Raw genomic sequence first — 26,897 nt, forward strand, 5'->3', positions numbered from 1 at the left:
CCACATGTTTGTACACATGGATTTGCACTGATACTTCTTGCTAATGATAAATGATGATGATAAAGATAAAGAATTAAAATATCCAGGAAAACTGGGTGGATAAGGCTCTGGATTACGGAGCTCTGCAGTAAGACTCTAGGAGCAGGTCTTGCCCTTACTGTAACCCTTGAAAACGATGAAACAATGAATCAAAATCAACTTATGTCTCTCCTTGAAGGATTTGGGGACAGTGACATTCAAGTCTTCCATACTTAAGTTCAACCTTTAAACGCCAAAGTCAATTTTTGTCGCTTTTATAAAATATACCAGTCAAATTTTTCAGATTTTAGCCAAAATTTGATTAAAAACTGCAGCCTTTGAAATGTGATGTCCATTTGATCCAAAATTATCAAAGACATTACAGAAAATTTAATAAATATTGGTAAAATGTTGCTCTAAAATTTTGTTGGGAAAATTATAGCACTGAAAGGGTTAAGGTGGTTGGAAAGGCTATTTTTGCACCAATTCTTTTCTCAGAGTTAATGTCAAGTTTCAAGTGTTAGAATCAAGATATTTAGTTCAAATTTTCAGGATAACTCCCTTAGTTAATATTTTCTCCAAAGAATATAAAAATTGTATATTTGCAGCCATGATTTTGAAATATGACACCAGTAAATATTAAAATTTAATTTTTCATATTTTTTTTACATATTTGAATTTAATAATAATTGGATAGTATTAATATTACCAAATTAGTTATAAATATGTTGACACTATTTATTGTAAGATTTGTACGGCAGGATTTGTGAATAAAATTTGTTTTTATGATTTTACATGGGTTTATATATCGAAAAATTATTACAAATTCTTTCAAATTTCAAAATGTGATTTTTCAAAAAGTACTTCAAATACAGGAAAATTGTGCCGTACAAATCTTATCTGTAACCTTGTTAATAGGCTGTAAAAATTCCATGTCCATATCTCATTTCAAAGTTGGATTAAATTGGTATACAATTATGTAGGAAAACTGTTATTCTGTCAAAAATGTTGAAAACAAGCCATATTTGCACCCCTCTTTTGAAGTCATAGAGCAGTTTTTTTGGTTAATCTCACTTTTGACACCTCTTGACACTCAAAGAATCTAAAAATGCATGTACAATAGCAGTCACTCACTCTGAATGCAAGCACCGCCTTGTCAAACTTTCCTGAAAAACAGCAAATAATGACTTTCCCTTTTCAAACATTTTATTAAAAGCTAGGGGACCTCTACCATAGTTAATACACTAAGGACTCCCCAACTTCTTCTTATTTGGTCAGTTTTTCAGAAGTTTTAACAGGCTATAACTCTGCAATGCCTTTGTGCCCAAATGTCTAGTTTTTTTATTCCACAGAGAATGTTGACTACTTTTATATTTTAATAGTTTTGTTGAAATTTATAACTGACGCTCTAGCCTTTCCAACCACCTTAAGCAATCCACTCATTTCAATTCTTAGATGTCTTACTGTGTCCATGTCACCTACACATAGCTTTATTCAATGATCAAGTTGAAGGCCATCATGTTGTGACACACAAAGAGACGACGACAGCAGACTATGCAGAAAAGTGTTTCTTTATTTGAAGTTGCGGATGATATATACACTATATTTTGATCCCTTTCTTGTTTATATGCTACATTTTATAGACAATTTCATGAAAAAAAGCAAAATTTACACCACATTAATCATCTCATAGAGGCTTTTCAAAGAACTACATGCAAATTATCTTAATGTCTGCAATGAAAATTGGGAAAACAATTATGCGAGTTCTGAAAATAAAAACTCATGTGATTGGTCTATGCTTACAAGATGGCACCAAATGAGATTTACATGACCAATTAAACACCGGGACTCTAATCAGATTTGCAATCCAGCATTCTGAGTGTATTAAAATGATGAACTATAAGCATAAAAAATTTGTTCATCCTCAAATCTTGCCGAACAAAATAGTACAGGTAAGTACATCAATACTGTAAATTTTTAAAGATTTCATAGAGAATTTGATAGAAGAAAAAATTCATTGTTTTATAAAAAACATCTGGTTTCTATTTGACATTAATCACAAACTGTACTTATTTCATGAAAAATGACACAGCTAAAATACCATGTGTCACCTCTACTGTAACGCTTCTTACAGTTACTGTGAATTTCATTTATAATTAATAAAATAACATCCCTTTTCAGTCACATCTAACCCTGCTAACTACCAAATTTCAGTCAACACATAATCTCTATTACTCCCAAGTTCAAGTGCATGTCAATTTCACCTTTCACCCTAGACTATTACTTCAAACTTGATGCTACACTGTAATCCTCTTTCACATCACTAACCGTTTCACCACAGTGGTTTGGCCAAAACCAATTGTTCACCATGGCGATTGTGGACCTGTTCACAGCAAATTAGGGCTGCACAGGTAGCATGCATCAACTGTTAATTTGCTGTCAATAATGTAAACTTGTACATTATATCCGCCTGCATCATCAAAACTTGTATTATCATTTTTCACATAATGTATAGGCTAGTGACAGGGTGTAGTCAGTTGATGGTGAAATATCATGAACCTCTTTAAATTAGAATTCACAGTCCTGGTAGAGGAACGCAGCAAACCGCTACAGCCACAATAATTTTACATACATACCCAGGCATGTGTGTGGAGTGATTTGCTGAACCAGAGTTATCTGTGATCTTTGTGGCACTTGTCTGACAAACAAAATGACAGGTTCACATACAAGTCTTCTCCTTGTCAGGGTAAGTGCTTTCATCCAATTAATCAATCAATCAATCAATCATTCAATCTGCGATTTGGTTTCACATCTAAACACGTATAGTGAGACAAATTTAAATTGAACAGCTCACAATATTATAGTACAGTATATGGAAATACAGACTGGCAAAACTTACATTTTCCTAAAAATGACACAAAAATATTTGATAGGCAACAAACAAAATGTGCAGATGGTAGTTGAAACAACCTCAGCTTCATCTCATATTAATCGTAAGTGTCAAAATTCTGTAAAAATAAATCTATTTTCAGGTAGACACTGAAGAGGCAAAAATGACTCTAATTAATTATCTGAAATATTTATAGTACAGCATCTACTGTAAATATGGCAGAATTCACTCAACAATTCATCTCAACTACTTTGAGTTTCTTCTTTCTTTCTCCGATTTTCACAAAGTATATCACCATACCAGTCAGTAAATATCTAATTATTCTTGGTGATCAATGATATGAGAAAATAAAAACAAAAAGTCTAAGTGTGATGGCACTTCCACACCGTGAAAAATAAAAGTACTGAATAATCGCAGCATACTTTATAAAGTAAAACTAATACATTGCACAAATACAGTTACTCTAAACGTGGTATCTGCCGTCTCTGTTCACTGTTACGTTGTTGGTACATGTACATGAGATTTGAATGACATGTTAAAGATTATACTCTATGAGCTTTGAACTGAACTCACACGAGTTTATATTGCCCCATTTTGGAAAGTTTGTTGGCAACATTGCATGTAAAGTGCTAAGACAAATTCAAACTAAATCCTGTGATTTAAGTTGCTGTGAGTGTTATCAATAACATGCTAGAACAGAGAGGGCAGAGCATCTATTGCTTCTATTCTGAAAATGGCATCTTTACTTTCAAAAATGAAATGTTGGAGATATAATGCGACTGTGTGTTATGGAGTAGGATAGTTGTGCTGAGAAAACTAGTGCTATCTATTAAAATAATACAATTAGTGTCAGCTATACCTAAATCCTATGTCACCAATGAGTATGTGTTTATGTGCATGCTTGTAGCATCATAGTAGTATATAAATGTTACAAATGAAAGACCCACTTGAATTTAAGATACATGGCAAAAAATGACACAATACCGTGCTTGTATTACAATTATGCCAAGTGTACTGTGTGAATAAGAGAAATCTTCATGGGTGCAGGCTAGTTTTGACAAATGAGATTGAAAAATTCAAGATTTAATAAATGGAATTGATATACTGGAGCTGAAAGCTGCTTTTTAATTTGCCTGATTAATTCTACAACCTAAGAAACATTTACTTGCACCAAGGCAATATGATTGTTACAATCCAGAGAAATCATTTTTCAGTCTCCAAATCTGAGTCAATGTGATTCTGTCAAGTCAAATAAATGTGTAATCCAGATACGGCAATGAAATTTTTGTTGGTTTGTCTTCATTTCTCCATTCATGTACATACCTGTGAACAAATGACTGAATTCACTTAGGAAACGACACAGAAACAAAGTATTTTTTTCATATTTGTGATTCACAAGTTATCTAAAGGTGATGAATCTTACCACAATGCTACAAATACAAACCATAGACAAAATGCAATGTCAACCTGGATTCATGAAATCCACCTGAGCTTTGACCACAGCAAATGACCTAAAATAAAGACTGACATTTTGCATAGTAAAGGTAAAAGAATTAATATTGCTGTCTGCACGATTCCAAACTGCCTTCCTTCAATGCAGCAGTTGGCCTACTCCTGATATAATCATGAACATTGAAAGGTAGTGGCAAATCACTGATATAATCATGAACATTGAAAGGTAGTGGCAAATCACTGAAATATTTCCGGAAGCGAGCTAATGGTATTTCTTGTCAATAAAAAAGGTGCAATTTAACTAGAATAGTCTTAGAGGTATAAAGTGGGATACTTATGTTAGTAATACAGCGATATGGATGGTGTCAATACTTTGGTTGAATAATTTTGACTTCTTGCAGTAATGGAAAGCTATTTCTATGAATAAGCTGCATGTCTGAATGAGAATGAATTGAATACATTCATTTGTTAGACAGACATGTTCAAGGGTGTTTTTGTGGTCATACAAGGTTGATTTGCTATGTTTTTCAGAAGTAGCACTGAGGCTAAGAAAGCTTTGCTTCCTGGTACCTATCAGGAATGTTTCTGGCCAACAGATAGAGATATTCCACATATATCTCCTTGCTATATCTGAAACAAGATTGGTGCCTTGGTTGGATAATTCTGATATGGAATCATCACTTTTCATCACATACTTAAGTCATGATATTTTCAGAGCAATGGCAGGGGCAGAAAACTGCTTATGACTTGCAACCAACTGTGCAATGCAACTAAGAGATTATATGCAATGATATGGACAGTCATTGAGAAGGTTAAATTTCTGATTGAGTTTCTGATAGACAGGACACTTTTGATATCAGTACAGTCAAATTAGAAATTGAAATAGCCCTAGCATCCAAGGCCTAGCATTTCAAAATGTTTTCTTTCAGTACAATTTGCTTGGCTTACAACCCATATGAATGGTCCGGCTGCTAAAGAGTCAAATCTAAATTGGCAGTTGAGGGAGTTTTGTTTCTCTGTAGAAAGTTAAAAGCTGAAATGACAGTTCTTGTGGGAAGCAATATTGCCATATATGGCAGCTATATGCAAATATTTTTTTTCCAACCTGGACTGGTACCAAACTGTGCATCTCTTCATCTGATTGGTTGACAGGTCTACACGATTTGAACACTTTAAACATACTCCAGTTACAAAGAAAAGGACATGTTAGACCCACAATCATATACTTTACATCAATAGTTCTCTCAACACATCAACATACATGTGATGGTACTTGGCTTTACCAAACAATAGAATCAGAAAACCAAACTCCTTACATACAACCTCAGATCATATTTGTAAGGGTAGCTGATGTACAACAACCTAAATGACTATTTACATATTCATGAGAACACAATCACGTACAGCCTCTTTTCAAACTACTGATAAAGTTTCAAACATATGCAAGAAATGACATCACCTGGTCTTGTGGAGTTGCATAGATCTTGAGTTTGGCATAGAGGGCGCTCTTCAAAGCCGCTGATTCCTCAACTACATGCATTGTATAATGTATTCTTGAGAAGATGAGTTATCTTCACTGCCAATACGAATCCACTGCCTTTGAAACTGAACATCAAATCTGTGTCTTAGCTCTAGTTGGTGTGTGTCAGCTTATACTAACATTTCTAAATCATTAATATTGCAAAGGTGTTATCTGTTTGTACCTCAGACATTGATCTACAAAACTGCATTTCACCATAAAGCTTTCATGTTTTATGAATTTTATGAATTTCTGAACCAAAAAAATTGAGAATGCTTTTGCAAAATTAGGTAGTAAAGGCATGGCTTACATTGGTATGTGATTTGAATGTACATGACTCTGTATTTTGACACATAACCAATATTTAAAATATCAAGATATGATGGAAAGTGATTTTATTGTTGGTATCCTATATTTGTCGTATAAATTTGAAAAACATAATCAATCGCAAGGATTGCTGGCCAGTCTACCAATCAAATTTATGTTTTCAGCTTGACAAACTTTTATTCCTACACAACCTCTGATGTAAAGTATGAATTAAAAATAAACTTTGAAAAACATGGAAAGTTGATTTCATGTCAAAACTGTAAATGTCTGCTCTCAATGATCAACTGAAAATGTTAAAAAATGCTACACTATTCATTTTGTAATTTTCTAACACTATTAATTGTACATAGTTTTGATCTCACTTTTCATGTTTGATCAAAGACATTCTCTTTCCCAGCTGAATACAGTGCACTAGGTTCAGTAGACTAGGTGTGAATTTTAAAGACACGACTAAACTTGTAAAAAAAATTGAACTCTGGTAGAAGCAAAATCACATGACAGTCACATGACCATCACATGACAACACAACAGGTTGCAGTGTCCTCATCATTGTCCACTTCTTCTACTTCACCTTTGAAGTGATATGGTTTATCACGTTCCGGGAGATACAGGTAGGAATCATTGGGTACTGGTGAATCTACTGGCGATATTGATGAGGATTCTCTGCTGGTGCCGTTGACATCACTTTCTGGTGGCTGTGTGTTTCTGGCACTATTGTCATTTTTCTGTTCATGGGTTCCTTTCCTTATAACCACTGGGCTAAGTTTTCTCAGAGACTGTGACTTGTTTTGATGTTCCAAAGTGTAATGGTGCATGTCCACAGAGTCTCTGTGCATGTTTTTTGGCACAGGTTGATAAGCGTCATCCAAACTGGTATCAAAAGTGTGGTCTTTGATAAACTTTTGTTTTGAAGCTCTCTGTCTTTTCAGATCCATCAGTGTACTATGACTTGCTGAATCTTGTTTATATTTATCTTGATAGTACTTGTCAGCTTTGGTCATTCCCTTTGGTTTTGTCTCAATCTTCTCTTCCCTGTCCCTTCTCTCTTCTTTTTTCTCCTTTTTGCTCTTTTTGTTTTCCTTTCCTGTTGACTTTTTCAAAATAGACTTTTTCTTGTTGTTGCTGGGTTTACTCTGAGGTCCTTGTTCAGGTTCAAGGTTTGATCCCAGTGCAATGGTAACATTTTTATGGTGTCTGTCTTTGTATGAATCCTGTGTTGGTTCTAACTCCACAGTCTCTGAGACTTCATTCCCTGATTGTAGTATAATCTGTGGTGGTGGATCTACTGTGTCATGGCTTGAGATTTCAACACTTATCTCACCAATACTTGCTGTTGGTGCATGTTCTGGTGATGGCTGATCTTCCTGTGGACAAAACAAACAGAAATCACCTCTGAATTACCTTCACATAGCTATTCATATTGTACATGATAATGTCTTATTAAGATGTTGAGGGCGCCCTCCTTGATTGCACATAGCCATGTGACAACACCTTCAATTTCAATATCTACAGATATACAGTTTTTGATGTAGCATATCGTGAAACATAGACTGAAATTTATATTAAACATCATCAACTTGGAAGTGAGTTGCCCTTGAAATGGACATTATTTCTGGATCTTGACATCATGTTGGTGGTTTCAATGATTCGACCAATGGGCAGTCAGTCTTGTTCTGATTAATCATCCAAGAAACACTGTACTGATTTGTTGGATCAGACATGACAGCACTGCTGTTTGATACATGTTGCATGTAACTATTATTAGATACCATGGTGATGCAGTCATGTGATCATTTGATACCATGGTGATGAAGTCATGTGATTATGGAATACTATGGTGATGCAGTCATGTGATTATTAAAATAAACTATGTATGATAAACCAACAAATTAGGATGACAAACTTCATGCTAGAGCAGCTTACTATTTGATACAGATCAGTCATCTTGATATTGCGATATGGCTCAATCAATTAGAAATCTAATTTCAATTTAAAGTGCACACTTTTATGGTTGTTGATAGAAATCTTCATGATAAACATTATTTTTAAGAGACCTCTGTTTGATGAGTACATTCATTGTGGGTTTGATATCTGTGCAGATTCTACATTAATTCCATGGTAGGCACACACCTGTTACTTTACCCCAGGGTTTGTTCTAGGTCCTTGAGTATAGTGATATGAATCCTGACTGATTCTGTCAATCTATGTTCAATTTTGCACAGCCATCAAGAAACACAGATACTTATTAATTTATTTTTACGTTGCTTTACGTTATGGCAGTGACTTTTTCCGTTGTAAATCTTAGGAGAAGATGAAGATGAGGCCATGGTGGCTGCAAAGTATATGCAAGGGATAGCTATGGTGGTGACTGTGTGTGTCATGAAAAAGTCTTATACACTTAGTCTTGCAGAATTGATGAATGGGTGTCAGTAAGCTGTCTGTAGGTGTATCTGCAGGTGTATCTGCTGGCTGCTGCATGAGCTAACACTATCACAAATGTAACAAATATAAGATGACATCAGATCTGATACTTGTTCAGATGACACGCACAATCTGCTTATCTATGGATTTTGTTTGGTGTCAATGTTGATCAAAGCTTCCAATGCTTGATATAATGTGTGTTGCTGGAATGCAAAATTCATTCTATAAATTTAAACTACAGAATGTCAAGTAGTCCCTTGCCACAGAAGACTTTCATCATAAGCCTTCCTTAATGCTATCTGAGAAATTCCTTGTCATCCCCTGATAATCAAATGTTAGCAATTTCACATCAAGCTATCCTTTGAAATCATTCTCACTTCAGATTTACGAGATACTTTGCAAAAGAGATCGTCTTTGTATCACTATAGTATTGCAAACCATCTTTTGCACTTTGATCGTGGAAAACTATCACTTGGATAAACATAACTATGTATGAATAACAAATGGGGATGGCATTGTTAGATTTTGATGATCATAGCACATGTAGGTGTTTTCTGATGCATGCTATTAAACTCATAATTAACATCTGATTCATTACTTCAGCATCTCTGGCAGCAACACACAGGTGACTCAATAATGCACTACAATTTGGGCAGTTTCCATGGTAAATGATAGATGTAGTGAAATAAAATTCTGAAACTCCACTTCATCGTTGCAATATACACAATCACACAGGGTCAAATGCAATGCAAATCAAACTAATCATAACACAGGCAGTGTTGTAGGAATAAATTTACACATGAAAATTTCTATTTGCATTTGTGCACGTTGTTTTGTTTGTACCGTGGTCGCTATAAATTCTGGGTTTAACCCATTGCCATGTTCACAAGGTGTGTTGCCTGAAGTACAAAGTCTTGAGGACACATAATGTACAAAAAACAACTCTGCTAAAATTCAATTAACCATTGAAAGAACCTGCAAGGTATTCCTTTGGAATTTGTATCAATTTGAAACTAAAATGAAAATCTTACAGTAGAGGTACTGGAAGAAACTACACTGGTCTTGCTGCAGTTGATTTTATTCTGAAGTTATTTACAAGATGTATACTGTTCAAAAAACTTGGTTAAAATAACATGAATATTGGCAATGTTTGACACCACACCAGAGGACCTGTACATAATTATGAATATTACACAAACTGTGTAGGAAGTGTTGATATTCTTACCCTGGGTATGTTCATCAACTCAGCCTCTGCTTTAGCATCTCTTCTAGCTATTTCCTTCTTGTCTCTCATACTTGTACGTCTTACTGATGCGCTGTGAAAAACAATCATAAAACATGTCTTGGTCAGTACACATTGCAATCTGGATTCAAAACTTGAAAACAAAATACTATCAAAAATTGAAAACTAAATCAAACGCACATAAATATCATTTTCATATTCTGTGTATGCTTGCAAACTCAATGTTCGTTTGTTAGATGATAAGTATAGGAGCAAACAATGCAGTATTAGGTAAAGCTATACTCATAATATCACAGCAAATTAAACTCTACATTTCCTTGCATTCATGTGTCACTCGCTCTGCTTTCACATCACAGATTTTGAAAGATACAAGCTTACCTTCTTCTATTTCGACTTGAGTTTCTTCTGACCAATGTGACTCTATTTTTCTTGTTATTAATGATTTCTTTCTTGACTTCTATTAGTTTCTGCCTGGTGTCAGGATCCTCACAAATGTCTACAGCAAAATTTATAAATAAAATTTTGAGATGAAAAAAATAAGCCTAGGATGTCAGAATTATTAATAGACAAAAATGATATGAAAAGAGAGAGATTGAATAATGCAAAATTTCTGCATCAACTTGTCAATCTGTTGTTATTTCTTATTACACCATGACCTGAACTTGTTCATTGGTTAAAACTAATCAACAATAGGTATACCATTTTAAATTTCTGATACAAAGCTATAACAAGTATTTCTAAATTTCAAAAATTACCCTTGACTGCCTGATGATGAGATATTTTATTTGTTGGCATCGTATGAGAAATTACAAAATGTCAGACATTGGGAACCAGTGTGTCCTCAGAGATGAAAACAGCAAACTTTTGTTAACTTTTTAAAGTTTGCCAAAGTTCCACGCTAACCTGCCTGAGTACACACAGAAAGTCTGTAGCACATCTGGAAATCTAATTTCCCAGATACATGTACTCTGTGCACACATGGCACCTTAAGGCAGAATGCGCCTCTGAGAAAGATATTCTGACTCGCAAATTTACAGTTACTGTATTATGTTCTTTCCGATCTACCACTTGTGGGGACTCATTTTAAAGCTCTTCAAGTCAGAAAAATCTTTCACTGTCTTAGTTTATTGAAAAATCTAGAGTTAATACAGGGATGGTGGCCATTTTGAATTTCATATCTTGGTAAATGTTTGGTTATTTGTTTCCCTAGTACCAAACTCTGCACACAGACTGCTGATTTTCACTCTTGATTTTGAAAGAGAATGGTTGAAAGCTTCATTGAGGAAAGTTCCAACAAAAGTATGTCTTTCACTTTCAAGGTGCATACTACCTTAATTTGTTTATGACTTGAGACAAAGATCTACCGAATGACATGAATTTACCAAATTTGAGGTCACAGTGAATAAAGTTTGACATACAACACAGTTCTAAGCAAAGCAGCAGAATAGTAAAATCCAGTATCACTCATTAGGTTACAAAACCTACTGGTACTAGGTTTGAAATTCCAATGTGTGTACTATCTATTGATATGATAGGCAAAATACACACATCTGTTCAAGCTATTTCATGCCTAGTAGGACAAGGGATATTTGTAGGTGATTTTGACAGTGTAAGGTGTGACAGTATCTCTGCAGAAAATAGTCAAGTTGGATCATGTAGCATAGAATCATTTGGTATGTAACTACCAAGGGACAAACACAACCTTTTTGGCTGAGACTATGCATCTGTTAAATTGTCACCCTTAACTCTCTTTGTGAGAATCACTTGTGAATTGATGGATGGCTGTATCAATGTTATGATTCTACTTGCTTCGTCTTTACTCCTTGGAGAAACTCATGGTGATTGACAAATGTGATGAGGGTTACCTTGTCACAAATTACCTCTCAGTTTCCAAATGCCAAAGCAGTATAACAAAGCCATTAAGAGGAACGCATTCTGATGTGTATCTGCCGTCTGGAGATTTATGGAGAATTTAGTTGGCTATAAATATGCATGAGTTTTTTTAGCAGTAGATATACGACTGCTTAGTACAATAAATTGTCATAATTAATACAGTCTCTGTGTTTTTGAACAATATTTCTTCAGTTTTCATGATCTGAAGATTAAGAAGAGATAGAGCATCGTTTGGAGTAATTTCAAGTAAAGAGCAAGGACAGGATAAGACAGACATTAGGATAAACTGACCGGAGTGACTACCCTACACAAAACTCAAATCCTCTATGTTTTTTGTATATTCAAGTAAAAAAGATACTCTATTGAATTTCATAAATTTTGAAAACAATATTGGACCAATAGATTGTATTTGTTGAACTGGAAGTTTGTATATGCATGATAAGAATATCTGGAACAATGGATAAGATACTAAATGTTGCTGCCATGTTTATATTCTTTTGCAGATTATAAAGTGTCATGAGTATTCTATGGAGTGAAAATTCTTGTAGAAAACTGGTTTATTGGCACTAACATGGCTAAACTTACACAAAACAAAGTTAATGTTAAATAAAACTTTTGATGATTTTTTAGATGTACAACTTTACATGTTTCAGATATGTTAAAAAAGCTTAAAAAGTGATTTTTTTTCCATTTATGGGGGATGGGTGCAGCTTGATTTGATCAATAAATTTTACTTTTGCATTCTTTTTAGTTACTGCATGACTTTGTCACTTAATTGGAAAAGTAAATACAATAGTATGCTCCTAACTAAATTTTTGCATGTTTTACCTCAAGATTTCATGCAGACCGTATTACTCCAACACAAATTTTACTGTTTGTATTATTCTTCACTTTGCAGACTATTCTAAAAGCGTTTTGAGAAATGTTATATTGATTGACAGCAGAATATAAAATAATGTGGTAAGCCGTTGATATGAACTACCTGACAAAAATCTGAATCTGAAAACATGACATCAAAAAAGTGTCTTTCTTATCTGCAGTATCAGACAGCAGTACTTTCAGTGATATTTATTCTAAACATGAAGATTTTAGTTCTGGATGATTTTCTCTAGCTTTGATCACCAATAAATCTCACTGGAATATCTGAGGTCTGAATTTCTTCGGATTTGATGGGTCAAACTGGCTCATCAGTCTTGAACGACATTTTCAGAGGATGCAGCATTGACCTGTGGGGGCGCACTTCTCCACATTTCAAAATTGTTGAAAAAAATCCTGTTCAGAGGAATGCATGTATTGTGTTACTTCTGAAGATATACATGTATAACACTTAAAAACCAAGAAAGCAATGATTTGCTACCAGAATAATCAAGACAGAGCAAAAAGCAATAGAATTCTACGCCAAAACAACATACCCTGAACTACTATATACCACATACCCGCAAAGAGAGGATCTGAGGGTATATACACTACCATGTAATCTGAGCAGTTGGCTTGGCCTACTTTTGGGCAAGTTGAAAATTGAATTTTCTACAACCTTGAATTCGTCATTCTAACAGAATTTGATGTATCTACATTTCATGCGTCATCAATCCAGAGTCTCTGTGAGAGCTACATTTGAATGTTTGCATAAACCCTAACCTGCATTAACTACAGTGCAAGTGGTTTTACTGAATTTCACAAATTGAATCAACTGCGTCATTGTGAACTTCGTGCAAATACAGCACTTACAGTACATTTACCAATGATTTTGACGACGAGATACAGCTGGATATTGATACACTACCTAATTAGGTTTGTCAGTTTGCTTGCGAATTTACCCTTTTAGTGGTCAACTTTTACAACTTTGCGCCAACATCAGACAGACTAAAACAGCAGGTGACACAGCAAGATGTCTGTAAACTAATTTACTATGTAGTATGTTTATATCTTTACAGCAGCTATCAGTTTCAATGGTGACACACACAGAGACTGGTTGCCAAGTTTTACAAGCAGTTCAAATTCACGGAGAGGTGGTAAAAGAACAACGTTACTGCAAATTTAGACTCAGAGGACAGTGTTCTTTGTAGTTGAATATCAATAAAGTTCATGACTTCAAAAATAATAGAGTGATGTGTGATGTGATGCGTTTTTTGTCTGGTTCAACGTCTGTTTGTACAAATGTACAGATCATTACGCCAGTGAAACTGATAGCTGCTAATTACGTGTCAGCGTATGTATACAAAGCCCCACCATGGCTGGCAATACCAGAACATCTCGTTGTCTGAGTTTTATTAGACTAGAAAGTTGCTGACTCAAAGCCCTGACTTCCAGACATTGCTATCGCTACTCAAATGTTCTGATTCTTTCAGATCGATTTGTGTTGTTAGTTTTAGATTTTGTTTGAAGTCATGAACTTTATTGATATTCAACTACAAAGAACACTGTCTATTATTTTTTTGTGTTTAATAAAAACGTCGGATCAACGAGAAATGATAAACACTCTTACAATGTTGCAATGTTTTTATCGCTTGTTGCTACAATCTTGTCAATATAGAAAACAAATGACGTTCACGAAATAGCCTGAAACCCCCAAGTTCACTTTGTACTGAAGTAGGCCCCGATGTCAGCTCATTGAGAAATGTGGTGTCATTCATTTGTTGATAACCAAAGTAAAGTTTGTTCATTTTACACATCACTCTATTATTTTTGAAGTCATGAACTTTATTGATATTCAACTACAAAGAACACTGTCCTCTGAGTCTAAATTTGCAGTAACGTTGTTCTTTTACCACCTCTCCGTGAATTTGAACTGCTTGTAAAACTTGGCAACCAGTCTCTGTGTGTGTCACCATTGAAACTGATAGCTGCTGTAAAGATATAAACATATAATACTACGTAGTAAATTAGTTTACAGACATCTTGCTGCGTCACCTGCTGTTTTAGTCTGTCTGATGTTGGCGCAAAGTTGTAAAAGTTGACCACTAAAAGGGTAAATTCGCGAGCAAACTGACAAACCTAATTAGGTAGTGTATCAATATCCAGCTGTATCTCATCGTCAAAATCATTGGTAAATGTACTGTAAATGAGATCAAGTTCTCCAAGAACTGAATCAAATAATTTTCACAATTCCAGCCTTGCTCTAACTGTATTTTCCATTCCTTTTAGTTCTGTGCTTACTGATTGACATGGCGCCTTATTATGCTTGCAATATATTGGCTAGAATTGCAGTGTGAACTTGATTAACTATCTATGTACCTTTGATCTCAGGATTGTTAGATTTAATGTGACAAACACTTTTACTCACCTAAGCCTTCAAGTTGGTATTTTTTACCTTCATGACTGAATTTGTCTTTTGTCTTAAAGATTGAATCCCAGAAAACCTACAAACGTTTCATAAGAATGGCAGCACAGCACTGACTTTACAAAAGCAGAGGAAGGCTTGCAAAGAATGATAAGGACTCCTCCAAAAACTCCTATTATCATATGCATACTGGTAATTTAGGTACACTCAGATATTTTACCAACTTGAAGTTTTTCATCTAAAGCTAATTTAAGGCAAAGGAATAGAAATGCCTTTGCTTCTAATATCCTCATGCATGTTATCTAGACTATCAGCATCAACTGTTATATTAGCATATTTATATGGAAAATTAAAAAAACTTTGTGCTATGCACAGCAGGAAAAAGGCCATGACTGTAGGATCACATTTACACATAGCACAGTTCTGAATAGAGAACGTATTGTTGTCATCTTTGCTGCCTGTAGAATTACAGTACCACTGCATTCAAACCTTCCGGTTCTGTTGTTTTATTCTTATGTTGGTTGTCAGACTGTGTGTATTAAAATACTATATAAATAGCCGCATCACTTTTGATTTACACACCTTGGTTGAAAGCCATAATTTTTTTGGACTTATTTTGTTGTCTTTGTGAAAGCACCACATTTTCCTCAACTCATACAGTTTGTTGTAACTCAGTATAAAAGCATGTTTCAGTGTAATCCACATGTACTGTACATTTGTACAGCAATACATTTTACATATTTGTCTGGTAATTTTCATGGAACAATTGTAAATATAGAGACAAAGCATAAATGCCATGAAATAAAGACACAAATTACTACTTTTACCACGCAAAAATTTATGAAACTCTATAGTTTAGGGCTTCAAAGAATAAGATAAATTCACAAACAATCAGTATAAGATACATGGTATTATCTACTGGTAGATTCTTGCAACAATCTCCTTCAGAATTATCATATCAACTTCTAGTCTGATGGAGGAAATGTAAACCACAACTTATTGGAAACACTAGAGTTTGATCAACACTGATGGCTTGTCTTTGAAAAAGCCAGAAGATTATAAGGATCATGTGTGAGAATAAAACCATGCACACAATCTTTCCATTGAATGTGTGGGTGGTAAAACAAGTTTTCTAAATATCATCACAGAGTTATGGAGTTCCATTTTTACCAAGTCAATGTGAATGAATTCACAGGGGAAATAAATGTCTCAATATCTAAAGGTTTTCACTCAAGGGATTCATAGAGCTCATCATGAAATCATTACAACCAACTATTAAAAATAATTCATGATAAATATTCAAGTTTAAAAATATATTGATGGATTGTTGAGGATGTAAATGGCCATCTAGTCAGGGAAATTTATTAATGTAGTATTGGAGACATTTTATCATCATTTGTATTACGTGTATTAAATTTTCACTATTTAACCAAATTTTATGATTTCAGAATTTCTGGCATTCCAAACGTGTTAATTCAAACAATTTTGTATCACACCTGATCCACAGAATACAGAATACAATCATGATAAATTTAATTCAGCAAAATCATTTCAATATTATGTTGATTAACACACTAGCTGACTCTACTGATTCTATGAGGTAAGTTTTATTGACAGTTTTAGAAAGTTCAGCATTATGTTACATTTTGAAACCAACTGATGCAAAGGACTGATTACAGCCCTTATTATTAACATTCAATGCTGCCATATCAATGCTAAGCAAAGAACAACAAAACATGGCTTTTTTGTTCTCAGGAAAAGTTCCTAGAAATTCACATGGCTCAGTATACAGGGACATGTACCCACAGGGATAGGTAGTTTAGCTTGGTGTTGCACCTATTAACTCTGATACCATCATATATCACCAACACTCTAAAGACTGTGACCTTTTGAAATTGCAAGTACATTCACCCAGGTTGATTCATATTGGTGAGATTGAACAGTAAAGTGTGGTTAGCTTTCTGTGCTTTAGTATCAAAGCAATGCAATCATTTGCCCTGAAACAGTTGACATACAGCATCTACCGCTTCAATCTACTGATCTGTTGAAATGGCACTTGCATGTTAGAAAGCACTTTCCATTTTATGACATACATCAGGTGCCTCATTATGTAGTAACAACACAGCAGGCAGTATGGTGACTGGGTCTTGTCATTGATGGCAAACGACTTGTCCATTGTAATGGGCTGATCTAAATCATGCACTGAACTATAACAGTCATGTGGTGCACAATTTGTTGGACAGGAGTCTAGATATGTGACTTGGATCTTGTAAGATAAAATATTGCATTTTCACTTTGAAAAATTCCGACATTTGATGAGATAAGTTCCAGGTAACCATGATACATTTCATTGGTATTAGGATATTACAGAATTTTAAACGTTTGACCCAAGTGCAATTTGCAACCAATCCATTTATCTTTGCATCAGTTATCTTTGGAAAAAATAAATGAAAGTCATACATCTTTTCCGTCATGCAGAATTGCTTTTTGTGAAATGCCGTTTAATCTTCAATATCTTTGTATTCTCAGAAGATTGGTGTTTCCATTGCAGCTTACCAAAGGATAATTTCAATGGCCAACTGTGCCCCAAGCAAGAATAAAATTCTTGCTGTCTAACTTATATGATAATCAAAATATTTTACCTGGTCTAACAAACATTATATCAAATTTTACTAAAACCTTGATATATGTATATACACATAATGATAAGTTTTTTTAGGTGGTCATACTTTTTGATACAGGTTTATTGGACAAGACTATTGTATAGCTTGGTCTAACAAACATTGTATCAAATTTATTGAAACCTTGATAATATATATATATATATATATATATATATATATATATATATATATATATATATATATATATATATATATATATATATTTTTTTTTTTTTTTTTTTTTTTTTTAAGGTAGTCACATTTTTGATACAGATTGTTTGGGCAGGATGCAGGATTTTTGTACAGCACATTTTCACTTGACATATTTCATGAGAGAGTATTTTTAGGATACTTAGAGAACTGTTCAAATTTTCATCTCTTGTTTGGTAAAAAATGATCTGGGCAGGATAACACTTTGAGACAATAGGCTTATAATAAGCTGAGATAATCTATTGCACATGATCTACACATCATCAATTGTTTTGGGGTATTTTCTACATGCTCTCCATTTCTTCCTCACCAACTGAGACAATTTTAGGGTTTTATCTTTGCTACTTGGTGAATACTCGGGATACTTAGGATAGCTGCTTGAAACGTCAATTAAATTTGTAAGTATGGCTACTTCAAAAGAAGAGGACAAGTCACTGCAATAGCTGACGGACCAAGTAGGCTACTCATGTTTCCTTATCAAAGGTTCTGCAGCTAGTGTAATAGCTTTCTGAAATGCAAATTATTGGTAAGATGCTATCAGTTCTCAATGTTTAGGGCTTATGGGAAGAGTTCCAGGGATTTCGATAAGACAGGATCTAGGTACCACGAATAATTACAGAAAAATACAGCTGATTCTTATCTCTGCCACACAGACTTTTAAAAAATTCAGCAAATGAAAGTCAATATGGAGATACTATGCTAAGATTACATCTGACAGAAAGTCACATTATTCATGTCAAAAATGGACTGTCACTGCTATAATCAATATTTCATCTAATTTGAATTAGTTCTTTACTCATTCTGCATACTGAATATCATATCATGAGTAAACTTGGGAAGGACGTATTCTGTACAGAAAAGTGAGCATCTTGTTCTTGTGGAAAGAAAATCCTGCACACAGATGTGTAAAGTACATTTTGATATAATTCATGGGTAACAGTTCTATTTGCATTTTCAATCCTAATTCAGAAGTTTTGTGAGGGATGTCATGTTGTTGAATATTACTGGGTTCTCATGTATCACTGGTATATTCCTTCACTTTATCAAAGCAGGAATTTCATATCACCGTAAAAATGCTGAAGTTCTGTGCATTGTGGACCAGTGTTTCTTTATTTTAGAAACAACCCTGGACACACACCTGATCATTGTAAACACACCTGGTCATTCACATGGGCAAGATGTTTCAGATGGCACTGATGAGCTAGTACATCACTGTACACATTACCATCTTATCTTTTCCCTTTGGTAAACCAAAGCTACCAGTGTGCAAACAACTCTCTCTCTCTGCAAATTTGACTTCCTAAGCAATTACTACCCCTTGTGAGTAGCTGAGACGCGTTTAATACATGAGACTTGTAACAATAATGACAACTGATATGAACAGTTCCGTACAAATTGAAGTTCTTTCAATGGATAGCAAACAGAGTCTGGCTGTGACTGTGTTTTGCATATCTTCAATGTCAACAATAGCAGGGTAAGCACACAGATTTATCATTGACAAATGAAACAGCTCTAAAGTTAACCCTCAAGGGTTTGATCTACAGACAGTGAGTAAACATTTCTGTAATACATAGATATTTTTACCAAAAAAACCTCCGGTATACATCCCAGTATTCTACTGAAGAGAACTGAGTTGGACAGGATAAGGCAGGAGGAAGTTTTCAAGATGCCGTCATAGAGTTTCTTACCTGCTGGTGTTTCATCATTGTATGTCCTGGCTTCTAAATCAGCACCATGTACTGCTAAAAGGCCAATCATTTCAGGCTGTATCAGAAAGAAAAGATAAAACATTGGATTAGATGCTTTAAGAAACAACCTGTCTGCCATCTAAAGCAATCCTGAATACACAAAGATATGAATGAACAACAAACACTGAATTTAAATTTCAGAATTTAAATTGAAGCTTTTCAGAATATCTTTAATGACTGCAGTCAATACTAGCATATTATGAGTACACTCTTTCTATAAAGCATTGCAGATAATTTAAGAATGTCAAAACAAAACTAATTACTCCTATGCAACAACAAGAGATTTATTGTGGAAATTAGTCAAATCTGGGTCTAAGATATCTTCTCTATCTTTCGTTATTAGTACACCTTATATTGTGATTGTATCTGGCAAACTTAATACATTGTGACAAGAAGGCTACTTTAAATGATTGAGAAACTCTATGGTAAACAGAATTTTGTTGATCTCACCTGTGCCCAGCACGCAGCCGCATGTATTGGTTGCCAGCCATCATTGTCTCTAACATCTACGTTAACATGATGATCCAATAAAAATTCTGCTACCTCTAAATAACCATTTGCAGCTGCAACATGTAGCTGAAAAAATGTACCAACAGTACTGACATTTAATCCTATTATTTGACCGATTTTGCAGCGTACAATGTATCCATTTATTGGCTTGGATAATGGAAATATTTTTTTTAGAATTATTATAGTAATTCATAAACAGGAATAAACCCATCTTGGAATGCTCTGAATTCAAACTTAACTTTAATATATGGAAAGGACCGGCTTACTTTTAAAATTATTTATTCAAAGCATTAACTAGATGAGAAACAATGGGAAATACACACACAGAGTATTGCAACTTAGTTGAGTTTACGTTATGTTAGAAGCCATCAAGGTGTCCAGCTGTTTCATTTTACCAGCTTAATCTACGTATTTACAGTTTTGCAACCCTTTTGTGTGCTTGTTATCATCAATAGAAGACACCATTGAAGTTGCTTGCCCTGTGCAGATAAAAATGTGTGTCTTTGGACTTGAACCAATGACTAGGCAGTGTCAATTATTTTCTAAATTACTAATACTCACTGCTGTAGCCCCATGGCAGTCTCTTCCTTCTAAATCTTTATGATCATTTACTGCATCATATAAATCTCTTAACATTCTCTGAGCTGTAGAACGTCTTAGGTCATCTATCTGCTCTTGTGTTATACCTGTTACGTGATTCAAAGAAAAATGTTGATTACATTAATGTTTCCTTTAATAACTGACAGTATACATTTAACTTATGGAGTATATTTATCACCATATTTCTTTGCCCTACCCACTTACTATTTCTGGCATAGAGTGAAATCACCTCCTCTCCTGTCAAATTTTTTGTTGTTGTTTTTTTGTCTTCTTGACATAACGAAATAAACACATTTTGCAAATTTAAAATAATTACATGTATGTTTTCTGGTATTTGAAATTATGCGTTACATGACTTTCAATTGACAACAACCAACATATTACTACTACCAGTCTATAATAGGAATTAATAAGGCTGCTTTTAACAACTTTAATTCAAACAGATCATATCTTACCTCTAGATGCCATGACAGACTCTATGTAATCTAGCGTAACATCATCTTCACTTATATCATATGGCATATTGCCGTCAGAATTGATGGCTAAAATGTCAGCACCTCTGTGAAATTGGAAAAGGTGAAAAAAATGTCCAAATGAATAGAAAGCAGAGATTGCTCTAAAAATTCTGAAAAGAGAGTAATCATTTTAATATTGTATATTGTGTCAGTAAATCTACAGCATATCTAACATACATATGTCAAAACATTTAATTTGGTGATGAAGCCAAATTTGTGTTGATTTGGCAAATACCCCACAGTGATTTCCAATTTGCTAGTCCAGCTATGTAAGTTGACATGATTATGGAAACCATGCCAAAAATCATAGGTTTTATTTTGTTTTGAGAAAATGTGAAAATAGTAATTTCAATTTATTGTACGTTGATGATATTGGCAGATATTCTGAAATATGCGTTTTGTATTTATTTAGTCCTTGCTCTTTTGATGAGTTGGTTCGACAGACAGGGCTACAGGTACAAATCTCACTGGAAATAAACACTGATGGAAAAATATTATTATATATTATATATTCAAATATACCAAAGTATCAAAGTTTAAATTTCTCATACAACTTCCATTCTAGATTTTAATTACAAAGGCTGGTTCAATAATACCCTCTGGTTCTGATATATTTACAGAGGTCACATCACAAATTTTGATTTCATATATCGCATACATGTCAGCCAAATGACAGACATGCCTCATCAAACACTAAGGTAGATCCTGTCAAAAAATTTAAAAAACTCTCTTTTGAATACTGTACCTCTTTCTGAAAGGTAAAATCAAAACGCAAAATGTTACTGACAACAAGGCAGAATTCTACATTCATTCAAATAAGTTATAAAGTCAAGTCACATGGGGCAGAACCAAAGCTGATTATCAGAAAATGCTGCCTAATTTTATTCAGCTTCACAAACTTTACATTGATCAATCACATGACCCTGTGATGACTCAATGGGTAATAATTATGTAGCACATAAATGTGCATACATGATGATGCATGTGTGTGTGTGCATTTGTGTCTTGTAGTTGTACATTTGTCATGTACACTGACTGTAAAAACAATATTTTCAAAAAGAAACAAAAAAATTTCCTCATATTACACAAAAGTTTACTTTCTTGAGAAACCCAAGGTTTAGCAGATATGGGTGCCATGGAGATACATGTGGCATCTGACATTTTGTCTTGTGCATAGGGATCTATCATAAAGCATGTACCATGATACTTTTAATGAGAATAAACTGCAGAGAGCTGAGTGATTTCTATGGCCACCAAGGTATATCATTAGACATCTGGACTCTAATATCTGCTACCAATCTTCTCATGGGAAATACCAAACTATCATCCTTTGCACTTTTCTCAGTGAAATCGATAATCTTGATTTATTTGAAAATCATCTCATGAGATATGTGAAAATGGTTCTGTATAATTAGTTACGCTATGCCGCTGACATAACATGAAGTTTTCATAAGTTATTAAAGCACCATTAGAATCAGCTGTAACTCTTGATGCATTTCCAGTAGTTTTGTCGTCTGTATTGTCAAATACAGGTTCTTTCTACCCACAACATCATGTCAAAATACTTGGTGTTGAGTCAACATTGTGTGTGTTTGCCTGTGTGTTTGCCTCTGTGTGTGTGTGTGTATGTGTGTGTGTGTGTGTGTGTGTGTGTGAGGTTAACACTTAAGATGTTCAACTTCCAGAAAAAGGTGAAAATGTAACTTTCACAGAACAAAACAAAATATGAAAAATTAAAACCATCCATTGATGATAAAGGGATGAAAAAAATCTTAAAAAGTTTCTCAAACAGCAGTACCTAAAATGAAAAGATGACACTTAAGGTAGAACACACCTCAGGGACAGACATTCGGACTCTCAAACTTTTACAATTCTGTTCTGATATACCACATGTGGGGGTTCATTTTAAAGCCCTTGGTGAAAGAAACTTTTCACCGGCTTACTTTTTCGAAATTCGAAAATGTTTATTTTTCTCCATAGAGTTAACACAGGGATGGCAGCCATTTTGAATTTCTAATATCGGTAAATCTTAGGTTATTTGTTTCTCTATTACCAAAATCTGCACGGTGACCCCCTATTTTTATTCTTGATTTTGAAAGAGAATGATTGAAATATCCCTTGAGGAAAGTTTGAGCAAAAGTTTAAGTCTTTCACTTTCGAGGTGCATACTACAAAGTGATTCATACTGTACCCCCTGTGAGAGACATTTTTTATAAATATACTGGGATATGCAATGATCTACAGGAATACTTTCAAACTGAGATCCACAGCTGTACTTTGCTTTACTACTTTGAAATTCACTGTTTTCAGCTACCTCTTGTACTCTGAAGAGACTTTGCTGTTTCAGCTGCACCATCATCATACATTTTTTTTTCTTACATACCTTCAAGTGTGGCATGTCAATTCAAATGTCACTAAATTTGTAATTTCATTCCTGTCCCAGAATAAATTTCATGGTGGACTGAAATGGAAGATCTCATGATAAAAATCCCCTGTGTGTTGGGGAAAATGTTTGCAAAAGGTTTGAAGATGTTGCTCCGCAGGATTGATGACATGAATATCTGATGACTATAGTTACCACATACTACCAGATATGCACACTGGAGGAATTTAACAAATACTTTCATGTTTCACATCAAATTAAATAGCTCTCAGACTAAAAAAAACCCAACAAAGTGACAGGTTAGAATAACATGCTTGTAGAAAGTAGAAAATACTGAATGTCGCTTTACTTGACCTTTGACCTAATGACTTGTAAACTTCCCACATTTTATTAAACACAGTTCAAAAGGCATATAGTGTATGGCATATCTTGGTATTTGGTTTGATTATCTGGTATTGCAAATGAAAATATGACTTTAATTGAGTCGTAATGCTTTTTTGGTTCAATCTAAACACATCTCCATTAGTGCTGACACTGATACATGTAGGTCTGGCTGGTTTGACAGATTAGCATGTAAATGTTAGTTGGCTGAGTGTAAATATGTCAGTTTATACAAGGTTGGGGAATTCATGTTGGGTATTTCTAAGCGATAAAAATGACAACTGTAAGTCCATGACTCAGAAGTCATGAAAAATATGTAACCTGAAAGAGTACAAGCCAAGGAAAATGACCAGTTATTTAAATCTCTTTGGACATTATTTTTGTAAATGTTTTGTTACTTGAGAAGTCAGTGATATCATTCAATAGCTTGAAAGAAGCTGAAAAATACAGACCAAAAACACACACTTTCATTTCAGTTCATAGAGAGAAGAGATAAAGAAAGCAGTGGCATAATGCTGCGACTGGTCCATTCGTTGCTTGCTGAGTTCAGGTCCATACACAGGGCTGTATCATGGGAATAACCATGTTACTATACACCTTCTGTTAAATGCCCATTTATGGTTAAGTTTTGAGTTTGAAAACATGTCGCATGATATAAATTAATCACAAGATCACTGCATAAAATCATCACAAAATTCACTTGCAGAACTGTAGTCAGTTCTAACAGTGCAGTGGGCACTGTGCCATCTATTTTGAGTGCACAGACCTCCACAAACAACTGTGCAAATTTTGATATATATTCAAGTTTGAAATAATAGTCTGAACAATTTAGACACAATTTGCTGTTGATTGCATTTCTTGTCCATATGATATGAAAAGCTTTATTAAAAGACGCTGCAGCTTCTACAGTGCATCATAAATTTCTTTGTTCATGTAGGATATATTGATAGGTCAGAGGTCAAACATACCTAACACATTGCCAGTGGAACTGTGTGCTATGCAAATACACAAAGTTGTTAAAAGTTAGAACCCTTTTGGTTTCCGAAACAGGTGCACAATGATATAAAGGCTATTAAAGATACTCAGATTTATGTTCCAGTACATCATATGGCAGAGGTATAGTACGAGATGTGGACACACTGATTCAATTTATGACTCAATCTGCTGTTACCAAAACTTACTGTGTGATCAAAATCCATATGTTACAGGCATATAGGTCTATAACAATTTCTGGGATCTACCGAACTTACTTCTCATCAAGTAACACAGATGTATTACAAGCCTCAGTAGACAAATAAAACATGATTATATTTAACCCTCATTCTATAATGCATCGATATTATTGCCTAATATTTTTCTTCGTTTAGAGGAGGAAAATACTCATGACGTAATGACCGTGTCACCACTCGTCTTCGACTCGTGGTGACACGGTCATTACGTCACTCGTATTTTCCGCCGCTGAACGAAGAAAAATATTAGGCAATAATATACTTATCACATGCACAAATGCACAAGCCAAGAATTCATTATTTTTGGCAAAATAAAAGAAGTTTTCCATGACGATTCCGCGTTTAAACTTTTGAGGTACTTTAGGAATAATATCAGTATGCCGTACGCAAGTTGTCAATCATTTCCAGTCGTCCGTTGCGTGCGTGAGCAAGGAACACGGCATTCACGTTTGTTCGTGTATGGAGCAAATACCAGAGGACCTCTCAGTCTACACAAATCTTCCACAAAGTTATACTGTATTTCAAAGATAGCATAGGCCTAGAAATTTATCACAGACGAAGATATGCTATTTTTTGGGAACAAATATCGACTGAATCTCAACGGCGCGAACACTGTAAACGTCGCGCCTGACCCTGTTTGCAAGGCATATGGAACCCACGGTAACACGACCAGCTTCAAGTTCGTTGTTTCCGCAAATTATTCACGTAATTCCTTCGGAATATACAGGCGGTACACTCTTGTGTTTACATTGTTTGGATTATTAATGTCATAGTCTGTGAAAATATCGATTTCATTACATGACTTTTGGAGGCATGGACACTGCACTTGACCCCCTTGTTGCAGTGGAAACCGTATGTCTACCATGGTCTAGTCTACCAAATGAAAGTACACAGTGCGTCGAAAGTTCAGGCATCGGCAGGGTCCATACGAATATGAACCCCCATGCACATCGGCGACAAAACTAAAACACGAGGTCTCAAAAAATTGCCTAGTTGATGTATTGTAAGACTCTAATAATTATGACTAATGTTTGCGATATTTTCATGTCAGACACATTTTGATCGTGGGAAAAACATCGGCCACCATGTTGTTTGTTTACAATTACAAGCACAATGAAGATCGACGCAAAAATAGGTCCAACGCACCAAAATTGATGACATAGACGCGGGTTGTCGTGATGTAGAACAACCAGAGAATAAATCCTGCATTTTCTGTTCAGAGACAACAAACTTGGCTTGTGCATGTGATAAGCCCTATTAAAGACTCAAAAGTGTATAACACTGTCATAAGTGTCGAAAGTGGCATGTAAATTCAAACATTTTACAATCATTTGAGATTTCTTGCCATTTTCAAAAACTAATCATATGACTCAGAAAATAAAGATTACAACAACAAAATGTCGGCCATCTTGTGTTGTCCATTCAGGCAAATGGCATCAAGCTTGTTTCTGGTATGATCACAATATGTGTGTGCAGGAAATACTGGGGTTTTTTTTGTACTTTTCCGTGAGGGTACCATTTTATGAGTGCAGCACCCGTTTATTATTCAGTGAGTTAAAACGTGTAGGCATGGTCCAAATCAGCGAGTAGTGATACTTCTATACACGTCCTTCAG

At 34.7% G+C, this 26,897-nt stretch overlaps 1 protein-coding gene across 1 annotated transcript in view; it reads right to left on the reverse strand.

Moving 5' to 3' along the window:
- Positions 1 to 1,571: 1,571 nt before the first annotated feature.
- Positions 1,572 to 26,897, reverse strand: part of LOC139117483 (protein phosphatase 1 regulatory subunit 16A-like) — a 103,592-nt gene continuing 78,266 nt past the window's right edge. The window contains exons 5-11 of the mRNA XM_070680616.1: positions 21,230 to 21,333; positions 20,736 to 20,860; positions 20,115 to 20,240; positions 19,605 to 19,680; positions 10,249 to 10,366; positions 9,853 to 9,943; positions 1,572 to 7,570 (exon numbers count right to left, since the gene is read on the reverse strand). Of these exons, the coding sequence (XP_070536717.1) occupies positions 6,719 to 7,570; positions 9,853 to 9,943; positions 10,249 to 10,366; positions 19,605 to 19,680; positions 20,115 to 20,240; positions 20,736 to 20,860; positions 21,230 to 21,333 (1,492 nt within the window). The 3' untranslated portion in view covers positions 1,572 to 6,718. The remainder of the gene's footprint in view (positions 7,571 to 9,852; positions 9,944 to 10,248; positions 10,367 to 19,604; positions 19,681 to 20,114; positions 20,241 to 20,735; positions 20,861 to 21,229; positions 21,334 to 26,897) is intronic.

Source organism: Ptychodera flava, chromosome 18 (assembly GCF_041260155.1).
Source record: "Ptychodera flava strain L36383 chromosome 18, AS_Pfla_20210202, whole genome shotgun sequence".
NCBI lineage: Eukaryota > Metazoa > Hemichordata > Enteropneusta > Ptychoderidae > Ptychodera > Ptychodera flava.